Source organism: Myotis yumanensis, unplaced genomic scaffold (genome assembly GCF_028538775.1).
Source record: "Myotis yumanensis isolate MYYU_CA2020_CCGP unplaced genomic scaffold, mMyoYum1.0.hap1 SCAF_11, whole genome shotgun sequence".
Taxonomy (NCBI): domain Eukaryota; kingdom Metazoa; phylum Chordata; class Mammalia; order Chiroptera; family Vespertilionidae; genus Myotis; species Myotis yumanensis.
In genome coordinates this window covers 29,921,931-29,938,233 of record NW_027223762.1, presented here as the reverse complement: position 1 = coordinate 29,938,233, position 16,303 = coordinate 29,921,931, and the positions used below count along the sequence as shown (strand labels likewise).

Sequence of the window (16,303 nt, the reverse complement as noted above, 5' to 3'; positions counted from 1 at the left end):
GGTTTTGTTACTGAACTGTGAAGACTAATGAAATCATCTTTGAAAAATAAACACAGAGAGCCTCCTCCTGGCCGCGGGAGAGAAGGAACTGGCTCGTGGGGTGCAGCGCTCCGCACCTCATTTCTTCAACCTCCTTTAGATCATTAGACCCGGGCTCAGAGGAGGCGGGCGGACGTAAGGAGTCTGGCTGATTGTCAGCCCCCCCCCCCCCCCCCCCCCCCCCCGGGCTGCTTCAGAGTGGCTGGCGCTCAGTGGGTGCTTTGCAGGAGTGATGAGAGGACACTGACTTGGTCGGATGGGGGAGGAACGGTGATTCCGACCAGCCTGGGCGCGGAGCCCCAGGCTCCTTCCCCAGAGGAGGCTGCGCACCCTGGATGAAGTGATGAAATGACTGCGCCCAGGGAAGACAGGACAGAGAGGTGACAGACATGTAGCAGATGGCAGCAGGGTGGGGCTGGCCTGAACCCCAGCCATCACCTGTTCCGACGGACGTTCTCTGGCCATTTGAACTAAGGCTGTGGCCCCAGGTGGGAGGTTAAAATCTTGAGAGCCTTTTCCCCCTCACAAAACCAAAGCTTGGAGAACAGCAGCACTGGAAGTAATGCAGAGAGAGGGAAGCCACAGTGGCAGCAGCAGGCTGAGCAGATTCTCCAGGGAAATGCTGGGGGCCAAGTCCGGCCTCCCCAGGAGGCTGGGTTCTGCCCAGGCCCCTGAATGCCGGATGCTCCACCCGGGAGAACTGGGAGAAAGTCCCTCTGGGCTTGCGTAAGAGAGAATTCCCTTTTCGCTAAGGAATCCATTTCAGGAAACTCCACTGCTGTCCTGCCTCCTCCACTCCCCCTCCCAGACACAGTGGGTCCCCAAAGTGCGATAACCATCTGCAGGGAGGAGTGAAGGGCGAGGGGCTCTGGAGGCCCTGAGGAGGCTATCACTGTGGCCAGCAGGGCGGGCAGGAGAGACGAGGGGGGCCCTTTCAGCTCCTGAGGCCCGGGGTCCTCTTCCTGCGGTGCAGCTGACCGGCCCTTAGCAGAAACCACCTCTATGGCTGAAACCCAGGCAGCGCAGGCGCCTCAATAAATCTGGGCGTTCCTGGGGAAGCTTTGCAAGCTCTCCGTAGAGAAAACAGCCAAAACGAGGCTCTTGAACTCGACCAAATATTTCTACCCACTAACTTCCCTCTCCCCATCGGCCCTGTTCCCAGGGACCTCCGGGTGAAAACGGCCAAACAGCATGGAAGAGGGGCCTCGGTTTCTCACACATCTCGAACCTTCCTTTAGAGAGAGCAGGTCCCTCCAATCCCATTTCTGGGATCCCTTCTTTCAGAAGGGGCTGAGTTTCTACAAAAACCCAAAGCTCCGAACAGGATGTCACATTCTTCCTCACAGCCTTTAAAGAGGAAAAGCTGAAAAACTGTCATTTTTTTAGGGCAGCTTGTGCTCTTAAAGTGGGTCTAAACCTTGGAACACTGTGAAGCTCACATTTATTTCTCCCTCGGGGAATCTTTATTCAGTCCTGAAAGCAACAAAAGAGCACTTCACTTTCAGTGTTTGATCCAGAGAACTGGCCAACAATAAGAGGGGGTGGGGGTGGGGGTGGGGGGAGTGGCGTGGAGAGTGCGGTTTGGGGACAGAAAGAAACTAGTTATATACACACACACCACCAAGGGGAGGAGCTTCAGACCAGAACTGGGAAACCCCCCATAAAAACTGGGGAGCATTAAATATGCACCTATTTGTAGAACTAAGACTACATGAGGATTAGGAGGGAGAGAAGAAAGAACTATTTGCTCAGACATTGTAGATAGTGAAATGACATAAAAGTGGGGAGAAGACATACAAAAATGTTTCTAAGAATTCTCAGCCCTCCTGGGCACTTCTGTCCTAGAGAAATGAAGATTTACGTTCACACAAAGACGGGCACATACTAGTAAATGTTTATAGTGGCTCTTTTGTAATAGACGACAACTGGAAGCTACCCAGGTGTCCTTCAGTAAGTGAATGGTTAAACAGACTGGTACATTCACACCTATAACCTGGACGAATCTCCAGAGAATTATGCCAACCCCCAAAGGTTGTTATATCATGTGTGATTCTATTCATACAACATTCTTGAAAGGACAAACCTGTAACAAAGGAGAACCCACAGGTGGCCGTCAGAGACTAAAGGGCGTGAGGCTGGGAAGCAGGTGTGGGTATAAAAGGGCAGCAGGAGGGATCCTTGTGGTGATGGAGATGGTCTGCAGCTTGACTGAATCAACGTTGATGGGATCTTGTATTATAGTTTTGCAAGATGTTACCACTGGAGAAAACTGGATCAGGGGTATTTTGAATTTTTTTAAAAAATGTATTTTAAAAAAAATACATTCATTTCAGAGAAGAAGGGGCGGGTGGAGAGATAGAAACATCAATGATGAGAGAGAATCATGGATGGGCTGCCTCCTACACACCCTACACTGGAGATCGAGCCTGAAACCCGGGCATGTGCCCTGACTGGGAATCGAACTGTGACCTCCTGGTTCATAGGTCAACATTCAAACACTGAGCCACGTTGGCCAGGCTTAAATTATTTCTTATAACCGTTTGGGAGTCTACATGATCACAAAATTTTAAAAAAAGGTTAATAAAAAGAAAACTGTTCTCAGTAATTATGTCGGTGGTGGTACTAGTATTGCTATTCGGAGTTTAGTTGTAATATGGGAAAAAGCATGAGTAATTATAGGATCTTCTCATTCTATGCCCCTGGTTGCCTTGAGAACCACGATTCTCTGAGTGAAAATGATTATAATTCAGGAAATGTTAAATTGAAAAGCCCTGCAATCCTGCATTTGAGTACCGACATGCCTAGAAACAAGGACCAACCCAGTGAGAAGCAATGAGTATGGTTTCAGAATGCCATTTCAGACTAAAAGAAACCAGAGGTTCTTAGAGAAACCTAATTGCAGGCCTGGGGTCAAGCCGTGGGCTGGATGCCCAGGCATTCACATAGCCTATGGCTGCCTGTGCATTACACAACAGCGGAGTTGCAACAGAGTGTGGCCCTCAAAACCTAAAACATTTACCGTATTTACTGTCTCTGCCTCTTTACAGGACAAACTGGCCAACCTGTGTCAGAGCTCGTTTAGCACGCTCTCTGGTAACTCCTCTATAACGAAAGATAAAACCTGGATGTGGCCCACCAGCCGGGCCTCAATGGTTGAGTGTCGACCTATGAACCAGGAGGTCATGATTCAAACCCCATCAGGACACATGCCCGGGTTGCGGGCTTGATCCCCACTAGGGGGCGTGCAGGAGGCAGCCGGTCAATTATTTTCTCTCATCTCTGAGGTTTCTCTCTCTCTCTCTCTCTCTCTCTCTCTCTCCCTTCCTCTCTGAAATTCTGAAATCAATTTAAAAAACCCCCACCCAATTTATATGTATATATAAAAGAAAAACCTAGATGTGCAGCTGCCACGCATTCCATAGATTTTACTGTTTCCTGTAGTTTTCAAAGCTGGTACACCAGTCCAGCACAAGAATGCACTTATTCTCTTGCTTTGCAATTCCCCCACTTGCCACGTGTACGCAGGAGAGAAAAAACAACCATTACCCACCGTGTTAGATTTAAAAGCATTTAATGACATAGCATATATTTAACAGAGAGGGCAAAAGTTGAGAGGTACAGGTCATACGACTGAGCACCGGGCCCGAGTGACCACCTTCCTGCTCAGGCCCGGCCTCTGGAGCTCATTCCTATCGATGCCATTGTGATTGTGCAGTAGGATGAGAATTTGTCATTACAACCGTTACAGTGACAGAGAAATGCACACTATGTATCAAAGAGCAAGGTAATGAAGCAAATTATAACACAGTGTGGCCACGCACGAGCAGGTAACCATTAGAGTAACATTACTTTGTCCAGTAAATGCTTCAGTTCCACTTGTACACTTACCAATGATTTAAAGGGTTTATTATACATCTAGTTTTATTATACTTTGTACTAGAATTATCTCAAACATACAATATAATGTATTTCAGCAAAAAAAAAAAAAAATTGAAATTACAGATTATTTAAAACAGTATCATTTTTCTATTCCTTTCTTGGATACCGACATTCTTGACCGTCGTCACAGGTGATGCAGAAAAGCCGCATGTCGTGGGTTAGTAAGTGCTGCCGGATACGCACGGTTTGGTCTGTAGAGTTAGCATGGAGCTGCACTAAGGCTGCAGCGAGATCCTAGGACACGATCTGCCTAAATCAGCATCAGTCCCATCGAGGGCACTTCTAATAGTCAAAACTCAAGGTAACCACGGGAGTGAATGGCAGAGAATGGTGTCAGGACATTGGTACATTGTGTCTCTGGAGAGCACAGGAAATATTGTTTTAAGCACCGCTGCCTTGCATACCAACAGCACTAGAGGCGAGTTATTCCCAACACAGCCTCACAAAATTGAGGAACAGTTTAAATATTGAGATCTAATCTATATAATTTCATTAAAAAAATCTGGTCTTCCCTCTGCACCTCAAACTTTTGTAACTTGGAGATAAAGTATTTAGGTGTATTTTCCCCCCGACCCACCCCCAGAAATGCTCTATAAATTAGAAAAAAAAAAATCAACCACATTGAGGAACATTAGGCACAGAGAGTAATGTGTTGGTTCTGAGCTTGCATGCTGGAATTTCACTGAAAAGGTAAGAGAAGGGCAGGAGGTGAAGGGAAGGAGTTCACTTCTTTTTGCCAAAAAGGCTGAACCGCTTCTCTTTGTCTTTCTCTTTGTCCTTCTCCCGTTTGCCGGGACTGGACTCGCTGGTGATGGTGACGACACTGGTGGGCAAGGTCTGCGCCCGACTGGATGCTGGCGTGCCCTGGGTGCTGGCGGACACCTCGTGCTTATCAGCGGAGATGGCAGAGGAGATGGCCTGGATCCATGTGTTCATTTCCTCCTGGACAGAGGAGGAGGCAAGGGGGAGACTCAGCTAACAGAGATGGGCACGAAACGCTCTCGCTCCAGCGGCACGACCGCCCGAGACTTGTCAGTCGGGAGGCTTGGGACCAGGGCTGACTCAGGGGCGAGCAGCTCCCAAAGGAACCTCTGCTTTGTCAGGACCATGGAGTGACCATGGTTCAACTCTCACGAGAATTCGGTGTACAGTGCCTGAGGTCAGCCCTCTAGTATATGGCCCCATGACGTTGGAGGAGCTGGGAGTCTGGTCTCCATCTGTGAGGTATCTATCCCTCTAGTAGTTGCTGCCCTTTTAAAATTTTATTTGCCCAGTTGGCGTGGCTCAGTGGTGGAGCGTCAACCTATGCACCAGGAGGTCATGGTTAGATTCCCAGTCAGGGCACATGCCCGGGTTGTGGACTCAGTCCCCAGTGTGGGGCGTGCAGGAGGCAGCCAATCGATGATTCTCTCTCATCATTGATGTCTCTCTCTCTCTCTCTCTTTCTCTTTCTCCCTTCCTCTCTGAAATCAATTAAAAAAATATTTAAAATTGTAATGTATCTGACACATAAGACTGTAAGTTTAACGGAAGCTTTTCCCAGTTTAAAGCACTGCGCGTGCTGTTCTCTCTCCCCCCGAGGTGGAGCACAGCCATGAAATAGGTGGTTGAAGGCAGTGGGGTGCCGTCGGGAGGCTCCTGACTGGGACCCCTCACTGTGCCTCACCCGCTGGGGGGTGGACTTCAGGACCTTGCACTCGCTGCCCCGCCACAGCAAGGACAGATGGCACTCACTGCCTCCTAGATACACAAGGACTGAACACCCTCCCGTGTTAGTGACCATGGAGACCAGACGCCAGGCGCCATCAATGGCCATTACTTATATGACGAACATTACACGTAGAGCTTATCACACCACTTTCAAATCAGACATATTCGAGAGAAAAGAATCTTAGAAACTTACATCGTCTTTGGCTTGGAAGAGGTACTCATTTCCATCATTTAGTCTGTAATTTGAAGGAAGAAAGGAAAGTCACAATATAACATGGAAAAAACATCCCCCAACTCCCATATCCTCCATGGGATACAAACAGGCACAGGAATCAACCAGAAACGCCTGTGCAGACATCACCAACCGCGCCCGGGACGCGCACAGGCCCAGCGGGGCCCCTTGGACATCAAGAAGCCATATAATGTACACAGGTAACGCGGTGTTTCACACCACTGGAAGGATTACTTTAAAAAGTGCAAATGAAGCAACACCTGGCTTCGTTGTGGCAAAGACCACCTGGGTGCCTAACCATTGCTCTAAATTGAATTCAAGAGAAAGCTCTTTAAAATTTATAAGCCCTTTTGAAATTCTGCTACTAAGCTTGCATCCCTCACATTTACAAGTACCAGTTTCTGGCCTGGCTGGCATGGCTCAGTGGTTGAGCATAGACCTATCAACCAGGAGGTCATGGTTTGATGCCCCGTCAGGGCACATGCCCGGATTTCGGGCTCGATCCCCAGTGTGGCGTGTGCAGGAGGCAGCCGATCAATGATTCTCTCTCATCATTGATGTTTCCATCTCTCTCTCTCCCTCTCCTTTCCGCTCTGAAATCAGTAAAAATGTATTTTAAAAAATAATAAAAAAACAAGTACCAGCTTCTGAATAGACACACAGAGATAGTTTCTGAGACTTCTCTTCTTATGCATGTCTCAGAGCGAAGGAAGTGTCCTTGCAAGGCCATCCCTGTGAGGCCGAGAAGCCGCCGGCTTGGAGGGCTTACTCCTTTGCTCCACGGCTGTCACGAGGAAGGGAGCACTGTCGGAGGGGCGGAGGGCCAGTGCCCTTGCCAATGCCCCAACCTTCTGAAGCTGCAGCAACAGCGTACAGAGAGGGAGGCAGCTGGGGAGCCCGCTGCCCATGCCCGTCTCAGAGCGCGCAGTGTTCCGCGCCCCGAAGCTCCAGGGCCCGTCAGCAGAGCTCAGGGAGCCACACGGTCTGAAGCTCATTTGTAGTCCTTGGCCCAGTCCAGCTGGCACGAGACACTGAGACTCGGTTACGGGAGTAACGGAAGCCCAGAGCTTGTCAGATCCCACAGCAGCAGGTCAGAGAAGCACCGAACTAACAGCCTAACCACTCACACACATACTTTTTACATTTTTAAAAGAGACGATGTTTTCCTGCCCACTTGCAAGCACCACGCAGAGCTTCTGGGCTTGGATCCACTGTGGGGACGTGCAGGTGTTCTGTAGGGCAGGGACATGTGGAGCGAGAGAGTTCCGGGGCAGCTGACATCCGGGGGCGAGGCACAGGCACAGGCCCTCCCCCTCCTCCTTCCCACCACAGGTAACTCAGAGCAAAGAATAGCAGCTCCTGAGTCCAGAGAAGTGGAAAAGATGGGGAAGCTAGTTCTCTTAAGTTTCCCTGAAATGTGAAATGTAAGGAACTCGCCTGCTCTCAGGGAACAGTGACGTTCGGCTGTACCATCAACCACGGGGAAGTTGGCAACTGGCCAGCCCCCAGGACCCCGACGTGTGCCACACCCGTGTGTCGCTTGGTTGGTGATTTTTTTTAAATTGCAGCGGAGATCACAGAGTCTAAGAAAACCAACCCCCCGAGTGAGAATAAACACACACCCAACTCTCACCTGAGTTTGAACACGTGTTTCTTCTTCTTGTAATCGAGGGCCACCTCACAGATGGCCTCTTTCAGACTCACGGGGACCTCGCTGTGGTAGGGAATTCCGGAAGCAGCTGTCTTTGCATCTTTGTAGAAACCCATTTCTTGGTTATTTATGACACAATAAACATTGTGCCAGGACCTGAGCAATAAAGAAAGGAATGTCAAGGCTCGACACCACACACCCATCGAGAACTAAGAGCCTGATGAATACGAACATGATCCTCATACCACGTGCGGCGACTGCCTGTTGAAGGCCCCGCCTAAATCCTGCTAAAACTAAACAAATGGCACAAAATGCCTCTGTGGGGGGCGGTTCCTGGGCAGGGCACATGCTCCTACGGTGGTAGGTGTTTGAGGGCGACTCCTCCCTCTGGATTTGGGGGAAAACACACGGTGCTACTCAGCAAGGGGCCTCTGGGCTCTGACGGGCAAGACTGGTTGGCGTCTGCGCTCTGCGGGGACACCGCCTGCGGCCAAGGGCACCGGCCGGGCTCCCGGGAGGCCTGCCTCTCCTCAGCTGCTCTTCCTCCTCAGCTTCACTCTACGTGGTTGGCAACCTCCCGGGGGGGGGGCAGGCCCAGGGCCATTGGGATGTAGGGAACCTTTGGGTCAATCAGAAAAAGGTGGCCTTTCTCCTGTGATAACATGCTGACTTTGTTAGAACACAGGGCTTTACAGCCATCTACGCGTATTAAGTCAGTGTTGTTTTCCATGCGGGTGGCAGCTCTTGGATGGACTGCCTTGTCCAACACAGGCCCTGTACCGCGTGCACCTGGCGGTCCCAGGCAGTTGCGTTTACTGGTTAAGCACACGGGCTGTGCAGTCGGATGTGAGTGTCACCCCAGCGGTGTCACTGACTAGCTTTCTACAGAGAGTAGGCTTTCTTAACCTCTCAGGGCCTCACTTTCCTCATCTGTAGAACAGAAATAATGAAAAGTAGGTCTAATGGGAGATGATAAGTACAAAGACTGGTATGGAGATAAGGCAGGGGAAATGGGGACTGTTTCTAAAAACCCCACAATGAGGAAAACTATAATGAAATCATCTCTTCAGGGAAGCCTCAACCGCAATCTAGTGGTCCCTCTCAGGATGAGCCACTGAGGTCTAATTTTGCTATTTCCATGCATATTAACTCTTTCTTGCTCGGCCGGAGTGGCGCATTGGTTGAGCGTCGACCTATGAACCAGGAGGTCACGGCTTGATTACCGGTCAGGGCATGTGCCCAGGTGGTTGGCTCGATCCCCAGTGTGGGGCATGCAGGAGGCAGTGATCAATGAGTCTCATCATTGATGTTCCTCTCTCTCCCTCCCTCTCTGAAACCAATAAAAATACATTTTCTTAAAAAACAACTCTTCCTACTCAGCAAATACGAGGCATTGTACTCCCCCTTTCCAGGGCCCGTCCTGAGAACACGTTGCCCAGGAAGCTACGCACAAATCAACTATGCGAACGCGCACTCCCCTTTCCACTCGAGGTGGACCCGCCTCGGCCTTTACCGGGCTGACTTCCCGCCTCGCTCGCCGCTGTACCTGCTGGAGGCTTTCTTGTTGTGGGCCTCCCACTCGTGCTTCCGGTTCAGAAAGCCTTCCATCTGGGCCGAAGGCATCTCCTGGGTTCTGGCCGGCAGGGTGGCGGCACTCTGGGCCGGGAGGGCAGTCTTGGCTTTGCGATCGGAGGTGGGGGAGGGGACGGGGCTGGACTCTTTGGAACTTGTCCTCTGTTCTGCGGCACCATTGACCATGTCGCTCGTGTCCGCCGTGTCTGCCATCTAGGGACAGCGAAGAGGCTATTCAGCTAACCCCGTGACGCAGGGGGGGGAACCACATACGCTCCGACTCGCACACGTGGCTGTGTATAAATGCCTGGCACAGATCGAGGCAGTACAGTAAAACCATTGCACATCCCACAAAGCCAGCTGGACACCAAGGACATTAGAAGGTGGGAAGGGATTAATGCCCGCCCGCTCGAGGGAAATGAGAAAAGCGAAATGCCAGTATGAGTTTTACTGCACTCTCCCCTCTGATCAATCCATTTTCTCTAATGCAACTCGGATCCATTTCCTCTCATGGTTACTTTAAAACAAAAGGACAACGGTCACAGTCACACGTATTAAATATGAGAGAGTGGACGTTATACAGCAGCCACCTTACAACCAAGGACGCCACCAGGAGGGCTGGAAGTGTAAGCGAAAGGGCATTCACAAACAGACCGAGAGACAACTCTATCAGAACTACACAGCATTCCCCCAAGGTAAGACAGGAAAGACCTTTGGTTTCTGAAAATGCTCTCCGGCTCCCCTCCCCCTCACCCCCCAAAAATACATCGTCATAAACACATGCAGAAATTAGGACGACAATCATGCACTTCACAGCTACCATCCCAGTTAGACTTTGGAACTTAAGAGCTGGAAGGAAATGAGGCAAGTCAACAAACATCAATGGAACCACATCTGCCGAAGTTGTATCGTGAGTGGGTTGTAGTTTGTGTTAAAGGAGCTGGAAAAGCCAATCACAGTCACTCAACACCACACGGCTATTTACCCCCAAACAAAGACAGAACCAGGGCCTTCCCCATCACGTGCTGGTGGATCGCGGTGCCTTGCTGCACTGAGACGAGAAAGCCCAGGCACAGCCAGGCTTCCAGCGGCTCTGGCCCTTCAGGCGGGAGACGTCTTCGGGAGCTGTTCCTTCCCCAGCGCATTTCTAGTGTAACCCTCATGGCTTTGCGGCTTGGGAAATGCCGTAGGGTCTCTCTCGGGTCATTATCGCTTTCGGCCTGCGTGCCATCAACTGTGTACCATTACCTGTAGCCGCCCTTGGCTGACACGCCCAGGGCGTGGGATTAGCGAGTTACTAAAGCTGGGTGTGGCTGACACTTTAGTGGATTACAGACAACCTGGCTCCCCTCGTACACGGACAGACATGGAGGTGTCAATGGCAACGGTCATTAGCTATGTCCCCCACCACGGCTGCCCAGAACCAAAATGACACCCAACCAGCAGCGACACCCTCCACGGGATACACGGAGACTGGCCACCACGGCTTGACCACTCAGATGTGTCAACTCTCAGGAACGGGACCTCTGGTTTAGGTCTCGTCCACGTGGGCGGGAGCCTCAAATTGATATTCCGTCTACACAAACTATCATCAGGGCTTAGGGGGAGATTAGAGGCTATGCGATTCAAGGGTGTTTTTGATTGGAACCCTCCACCCGCAGAGCGATATGGAAAATGGATTCTTAGGGCGGAAAGGCATGGGGTGATGGGGGTGCACGGTGGCTATCCTGGCCTTCCTGTGGGCACTGCTTATGAAGCAGGCGGCTATGTAAGTAGTTCTCTCTTTCGCCTGAAGGGAGAGATGAAGGAGGGGAAATAAAAAAAAACAAAACCCCGAGTCAAAGGACAGTGAGTGGACTTTGAAGTTGACAAATCTATTGTGTGTGTGCTTCCGGGGAATTTCCGGTGGGGAAGGAAGGAGGAGTTTGGTCTGGAGGCCTGTGCCAGGCGTGAGTCCAGGGAGACATGGAGTTAGTGTGTATAGAAATCAGGTTAAAAAAAAATTAGTGCTGCAGGTGTGACTCCAAAACTGCGAGTGACAGCGATGACCTGGACGGAGAGAAGTTTACTTAAAAAGCGCTGCAATTGATTGGACTTGGTCAGACTTCCAGGGGAAGGCCGGGAAGCCTCTTCGGGGGGGCGGGGGGAGATTCTGCAGCAAAAATTTTTTTCTTTGGAGTTAGAAGGAAAGAGAAAACCCCAAACCAGTATGCAGAGATAATTAATGTTTATGCAAATGAATCACTAACCAACAAGAAAACAAGAAAAATAAAAGGAACAAAATGAATTTTAATGGACATGTGCTTAAGCATGCCAACAGACAACACACCACTAGAGACAAACATCAAAAGCAAATCATAGTGCTATGACCAAACAGTGGGTACACGTGATCACACCCTCCCCCTGCCCCCCCCCCCCGTTGCTTCGCTTTAGCGATTAGTCCACAGTGCTTTAGTGGCTGGTACACCTGAGATATTTAAATCAGAAGGTGAACACAAATGCAACGTGACAGCTAGTAGCACAAGAAACACCCGATTGGTTTTCTAAGTGCACGAAGCAACACTATTTTCAAGTTCATTAACTTGAGTCTCTGCACCATAACTCAAAAGAATGAAAAGGCGTTTTCTCCTTCCAATCCAGTCCAATTGGAATTAAAGATTTGTTCTGGCAAGCTACAATTTAAAAACCTAGATAAAAATAGTCACAGAACACATGCCAAAAACATCATAGCACCACTTTCCTGTGTGCTTATGTGGTTGTTGTCATTGTTTTTTTTTTTTTTGGTGTTTTATTATTATTATTTTTTTGGTCTTTTGAATACAAAAAGCATAAAATTGGGCATTAGTCCTGATGATACAAAATTTAAACATATATATGGAAACATCACATATACATATAGGTCAATGACACATGAACTTTGGAGCCAGAAACACACGTCAGGGCTCCCTACAAGACCAACGATAAAGCAGTGGCTCTTCTCTACAATGGAATTTGGTGTGTATTAAGGCAGAGACCCAATAATGGTGCACACTACCCCAGAACATAAGAAGCTTGGCATCTATCTATATACCCATCTACAATCACAGTAGATAGGTATGTACATAGAAATAAGGAAAAACAAACAAGATGCTATATGATGTTATCCTGACAAAAGAAAAAAAAAAAGACATGCATCATGAAATGAAAAGACAAATTAGACTTAACTCATGGAGAACACATATCAAAACAGGTTTCTGATTCCACTAACACTAAGTATGGCAAACGAGCAAGTGAATGTCTCGTGAGGCTGTGCTGTCACATGGATCTGGTTTTGTCTTGATCAGTACCAGGAAATCACCTCTTTCATTAGCGTTTATTCCTAAGGAACAGAATCCCCGTTAAAACATTTTCAGTCCCTGCTGGTGGTCTGACAAAATGCCCTCCTCAAAGACTCCTTATTAGAGAACTCCACCAAAGAACGTCATTTTCGTCAGAAAATGAAAAGTGAATCCGTAACGAGACATACAATGGAGTTTCTGTCTACAGAGACGCTAACATGACTTCGGAAGCCAGGAGGCTTGCAACTGCTCCTAGGGGTGGTCCACCGCGGGCAGCGTTCAAGTAATCAGGGTGAACCAGAATGGCTTTTGCTCCATTTGTTGGAAAAACTGAAACAGTTTGACAGCCTGAAGTCATTGGCTGAGGGCCCAGGCCTGGAAGTCCGGGAGGCGGGCTGAGAACTGCGGTCGCCTGCGGCATCCCGGTGGTGCCCAGGGTGACCGAGGCCAGGGGCGCACCGCCCTCAGCGGGCACTGCCAGGAAGCCTGGAGTTCTCACCTCAGGACTTGGCAGAAAAATGTAAGGGAGGAACTGGTTTGTAAAAAGTAATAAACGATACGAGGGTCTCAAACATTTGAGATGCTGCACCCAAAAATTCAAACAGCTTCCCAAGCAGATCCAACTTCCTTTTTCTTTCCTTGTCGTTTTCAACAAATGGATGCGCCCTCCATGGAATGTCACACCGCTGACGTTAGGTTTTAATCTTAGTAGTACTTAAAGTCTCCTTCCGCATACACGGGCCTTCCTAATTGCCAGTAAACTATTGCAGGTTAATAACATCTGTAAAGGGGCTACATATAGTGCAGTACCGCACCCTGTTAGTATAACTGGGTATGCCATACCTTTCGGATTCTAGCTTTCTTCTTCATTTTGCTGTAATCTCATTAAATTGCAATTACTCATGTAAGGCTTTTGCTGTAAAATCTCAATAAAGTAAAAAGCTCACATAAATAAACAAAAAAATAAGTATGTTGCTGTAAGGCAACTGAGCATCCCATCAGTTAAAAGACTCAAATAAACATGAATTAAATGCAAACAAATATGAAACCAAGGAAGGCTATGAATTAAGTAAAATTGTTAACACTGTGGGTGAAGTGGAAGCCAAATGGTCAAACCATGAGGATTTGGAAAGAGTGGTTCTTGACAAATGGTAGTGAACTTCACAGTCCGGACCATGGCTGGTCACTGGCTGTCCGTCTGCTATTAAAGTTTTTGTAGTTTTGGTAGGTTTGAGAGCGGTAACTAACCCGTGGAGATCCCTGTTCAGCCGGCAAACCATTCTGGGAAACTTGCTCTCCTTTCGAAGTATCCCTGTTGGGTGGAGGGGGGAAAGAGGACAGGGGAGGGGGAAGAAAAGGAGAAGAGGGAAAGAGAAAACAGTAGGAAAGAATGGAGAGAACATCAGTCACTTTTATTACAGGCTTTCTCTTCGAAAAACACATGCAACCCTCTTTTGCACAATTTGATTTCTTTTAAAATCTTTCTAAGTGTTTCACACCCACTCTAGACGGGGCGGGAAGTCTGCAGGCCCACCCTCCCCACAAGGCAGCACTGGGTTTATCACGGAGCTCTTACCACGGCACAACAACAGACTTTCGGAAGCAGAGTGATTTCTGTCCTTCATGGGAAGTCACCCAGAACTTTCAAAAAGCATCTCCACAAAATCACTGGCAAGAAATCTGGGTGGTTCACTCCCTCCATGAAATCTTATGGGGATTCTGAGTGTGTGTGTGTGTACTCGTGTGAGCACCTATGGGCAGTAGAGAGGGCACTGTCTATATCCCCTACTGCCGCCTACACAGCAATGTGACCGTGGACAAGCCAGGAGTGCCTACACAGACCCTAAAAGCTCTACAGAAGAAAGTAACAGGAAGGACATGGGGTTAGGCTGGCACACACAGGCTTAGAAAAGATGCTCCTCCCTGCACCTCACCTGCCGCTAACGCTAAGGCTCCAGGGCCGGGCCGGGACTCACCACTGCTGCTGGGACTCGGTGTCCTCAGAAACCTTTGTGCTCGGCTCGGGCGAGGGCGGCCGCCTTTTCCTCTCCTCTTCCTCTTGCTGCCTGCGCACCTCCAGTAGCTCCAACTGAGAGAGAACAAGGTGGCGTTCAGCAGAGCCCCGAACTCTGCCTCTTTTAAGGAGAGGGTTTTAGATGAACTCAGGAAGTCCTGGATGCTGAGTTTTTCTATCCTGGGTCACAATGGCCAACTAGTGGCTCTAACATCCTAAGCAAAATGGCATTAGGATCACAGAACTACAGCCACAAGTCCAAGCGACAGGAAATGGGATCCGAGTGATGAAACAGGTCCATTGCAGGGGCTGGTAGAATTCCCAGGAGTTGTCTGTATGCCCTGGGGACACTAGGCCCAGTTTCTACACAAACTGGTAGCTCTCCACTTTGCGTAGGAAGCAGGGCCATGCTGGCTTCCCATCAGAGCTCAGACACCCCTGAGACAGTGCAGGGCTTCTCAGGCTGCCTGTGCGTGGCAGGGATTGGTGTTCAGCCAAAACCCAAACACATAAAAATTGGAGTGAAAGAGCACCATTTTTATAAACCATAAAGCAGGGGTCCTCAAACTTTTTAAACAGGGGGCCAGTTCACTGTCCCTCAGACCGTTGGAGGGCCGGACTATAGTTTAAAAAAAAACTATGAACAAATTCCTATGCACACTACACATATCTTATTTTGAAGTAAAAAAACAAAACGGGAACAAATACAATATTTGTATTTGCATGTGGCCCGCAGGCCGTAGTTTGAGGACCCCTGCCATAGTCGGTTTTCTACCAGGAGTGCAAGTGTCTTGGGGGAGGAAACACCAATGAACAGGCCCTATTAAAGGCCTTTATGTTGGCAGAGAGATTTTCGGGAACGGTGAGGTTTTCAGTGGTCTAGGATCAAGCTGGGATGATGGGAATTCTAATTCTGAAATTCTGAAGGAAGCTGCAAGGCTATGCTCCCTGGTAACCCAAGCTGCCGGGAGCCACAGGACGAAAGACGGATCAAAGGAGAAAAGCAAACCCCAATCCATCAACTCCCAGGCAGGCAGCTATCAGAAGTGACCTTAAATCCAGGTGCCTAGGAAATGATGGAGGGGTGAGAGCCCCAGAGTCTCCCCAGGTTCTGAACCAAGATAGGCACCCATTTCAGGAAGAAGCGGAGGAATGATGTGAATTCCCGGGTCTAGCAGGCGAGCATTTTCGGAAAAGAGGCTGCCAGGGGGACCAACAGGCCAGGCACCCGGGGGCACGTACCGTCGTCAGCCTCTCCAGGGCGGAGAACCTCTCATCCCAGGTCGCTGCAGACTTTTCGAAAGCCTCGTGGCGCTTGATGAGCTTCTCCACCTCGTCCACGCTCTGGCCAATTTCCCGGCTGGATAGGTATGGCTCCTGTCCGAGCAGCCAGGCCTCGGCCACACTGGCGTCCCTCGAGAACTGATGGACTTCCAGAACTGCACAGGGTACCGAGAGTGAGTACGGGCCAGCAGGGGGCCTAGCAGCCAGGGGTGGCACTGCCCTCTGCTGGCAGCTGCCTGCACAACCCGTCTATAGTCTAGATCAGAGCTGTCTAAATAAATGTCAAGTGCAACCTTAACTTTTCCAGTTGCCGCATTGAAAAGAAACGGGGGAAATTAATTTCAAAAGCGTATTTTAGACAAACTGACACATCAAATTGTTATCATATTCAACGTGTCATCAATATAAGTAATTATTGATATCTTTTCTTCTGTCTTTGAAATCTGAGGTGTATTTTAGAGTTCTGATACACCTCATTTTGGACCAGTCACATTTCAAGTCCTTAAAGGCTACCTGTGGGCAGTGGCTACCACACCAGACAGCCC

At 49.2% G+C, this 16,303-nt stretch overlaps 1 protein-coding gene across 2 annotated transcripts in view; it reads right to left on the bottom strand.

Moving 5' to 3' along the window:
• Positions 1-3,593: 3,593 nt before the first annotated feature.
• SPTBN1 (spectrin beta, non-erythrocytic 1) overlaps positions 3,594-16,303 on the bottom strand; it is a 179,101-nt gene continuing 166,391 nt past the window's right edge. For both annotated transcript variants that reach the window (XM_070429223.1, XM_070429224.1), the window contains 7 exons: positions 15,717-15,913; positions 14,437-14,549; positions 13,709-13,772; positions 9,118-9,356; positions 7,554-7,727; positions 5,882-5,924; positions 3,594-4,920 (listed from right to left, as the gene is read on the bottom strand). In XM_070429223.1, the coding sequence (XP_070285324.1) occupies positions 4,702-4,920; positions 5,882-5,924; positions 7,554-7,727; positions 9,118-9,356; positions 13,709-13,772; positions 14,437-14,549; positions 15,717-15,913 (1,049 nt within the window). In that variant the 3' untranslated portion in view covers positions 3,594-4,701. The remainder of the gene's footprint in view (positions 4,921-5,881; positions 5,925-7,553; positions 7,728-9,117; positions 9,357-13,708; positions 13,773-14,436; positions 14,550-15,716; positions 15,914-16,303) is intronic.